General features: G+C 57.0%; 1 protein-coding gene across 1 annotated transcript in view; it reads left to right on the plus strand.

The window, feature by feature from the left end:
• The window catches only part of SPATS2 (spermatogenesis associated, serine-rich 2), a gene marked incomplete at its 3' end in the record, with an annotated part of 20,204 nt that extends 18,150 nt beyond the window's left edge, over nucleotides 1–2,054 (plus strand). Inside the window, exons 9-10 of the mRNA XM_009322351.1 lie at nucleotides 379–488; nucleotides 1,952–2,054. Coding sequence (XP_009320626.1) covers nucleotides 379–488; nucleotides 1,952–2,054 — 213 coding nt within the window. The remainder of the gene's footprint in view (nucleotides 1–378; nucleotides 489–1,951) is intronic.
• Between the last annotated feature and the right edge of the window lie 60 nt (nucleotides 2,055–2,114).

A 2,114-nucleotide genomic window follows, 5' to 3' on the forward strand; every position in this document is an offset into this window, starting at 1 on the left:
AAGGGCTTTCTCCGCTCACCTGGTGCGGGTGGGACGTGATCCGCAGGGACGCCTGCACCAGTGGCACCGAGCCCCACGGTTCAGGGGGCGGCAAGGAAGCGGTTAGCCTGGGGAGAGCGGCAAAGCTTCCCCCGAAGCTGCGTGTCGTGCCCCTCCTCGAGTCGGCTTACGGCTCAGGTTCAGTCTGTGTCTGGAGATGTCAATCGCCGCAGGAGGGAGCGGCCGGGGCTGCTGTGCAGCTGGCACGGAGCTGCCCGGGGGGGACTCGGGGGAACCTGTTGTTTACCAATAAGGTGCCGTGTGCCGGGGCTGGGGTTGTTTAGCGCTGGGTAGGCTGCTCCGCTGCCGACGCTGCCTAAGCTGTGGTCTGTTTTGCAGTGGAAATTCTGGTCAGCCGTCAGAAGAAGGCAGAAGCCCTGAAGAAGATGACTGATGTGGCAGTGCGAATGTCGGAGGAGCAGCTGGTCGAGCTCAGAGCCGACATAAAGGTGAGCTTTTCACTCCGCTTCTGCCTAATCCAACCGAGCGCTAATCCCGCCGAAATGTGGTGTTGCAGAAATGACGCAGCCGCCAGCTAGTCCGTGGTAGGAATTATGCGGGTGCCACCTCAACAGGGCCTGGCCCTAGGTTCCTGCTCGAAGAAGATGAGTCGCCAGTCTGCTGAGTAAATACGCGGTTTATTTATCCGACAGGCAGAGCAGTTCGAGCTGGGTGCCTCCGAGGAGGGACCCCTACCCCGGATCGTGCACCCCAATTATACCCGTACCACCCAGCGCCCGATCCCCCAAGTCCAACCCCTTAATTCTGGTCGGTCGTCTCTTGGTTTCCTACTGGGTTTACCTTGGTCACTGGGCTGGCCACCTTCTGAAGTTACCTCATGCTCTTGGAATTGTTTCCTTGGTCCTTATCCTCTCCATTCCGCTCCTATCTGCCGGATTCGGCGAGTTCTGTGTTTGCAGCGTTAGTTTTATCAGAAAGTTCACTCTCGGACAGCTCTTGCGGCCTGAGGCTTCAACTGCTTTAGCTTCTAGGGCTAAGCAAGGCTATTGATCCTAACAGTTCTCAACAGTGGTACGCTTTTTTGTAAGCTTCTGGGTTCCCAGCTCTTCTGGATGCAGTTTTGTGTTGTGTGCAAGTCTTTCCTTGCGTCCGTAGTTCTCGAATTCACCGCCAGTGCTCTGCACACTGCCGTCCGCAGCCGCGCAGCGGGACGTGGGACACCTCATCCTGAATCCTAATTTAAAATAGTTTGGTTTGTAAAATACTGACTTCAGCCAACATCCGATCGTCCAGACGTTAGCCCCGGTGCGTGCAGCCCAACGTTCAGCCATTGTGAACTGGCAGAGAGCAGGGAACGTGGCAAGGCCGCAGCTTTGTGCTCGGAGCGGTTGTGAAAACCTCCCGCTGGCGCAGGCTGACCTCTGCCTCCCCCCCTAAGTCGGGAGAGCCTGCCTGCTGCGCGTGAGTGGCTTTTATATTCCGTAAAACACTCCAGCTCTCCAGCACGCCGGCTCCTGCCACAAGAGGTCAGTGCGAAGTTGCATCAATTAAACTCCAGTTTGAAAACTAACCTGCTCACCCCCGTAGCAGGATCGGTGCAGCTGCGAAACCTGTTGCCCCCATGAGCGTCCAGAGACCTGGGCTGTGCCGATTTCGCAGACCAGAGACGGGCAGAGCGGAGCTGCTGTCGGATTGAGTTAACCTACGGCTCGGCTGCTGGAGCCTGGGGAAGGCTGTTTCTGTACGGGTAGAAATTGCGCTGAAACAAAAAAAAATCTGGTTTTCTGTTTCCATAAGTCGTCGTGGCCGTCTGCCTTCTCACCAAGAGTTTTTTCAAGCAGCACCCAACGCGGATACCTTTTCCTGGGCCAAAAACGGGGGGCTTTCACCTCCATTTTCTGTTCCCGTGCGCAGACTGAATTAACGTGCGCGTTTTGCCTTTTCTGTGAAGCACTTTGTGAGCGAACGGAAGTACGACGAGGACCTGGGCAGGGTGGCGCGGTTCACGTGCGACCTGGACACGCTGAAGAAGAGCATCGCCTCGTTCGGCCAAGGTGAGCTGGAGGGGAGTCGGGGAGGAGCCGAGGTGTCGGGCACCTCTTTGCTGTGCCTGC

This window comes from Pygoscelis adeliae, unplaced genomic scaffold (assembly GCF_000699105.1).
Source record: "Pygoscelis adeliae isolate BGI_AS28 unplaced genomic scaffold, ASM69910v1 Scaffold684, whole genome shotgun sequence".
NCBI lineage: Eukaryota > Metazoa > Chordata > Aves > Sphenisciformes > Spheniscidae > Pygoscelis > Pygoscelis adeliae.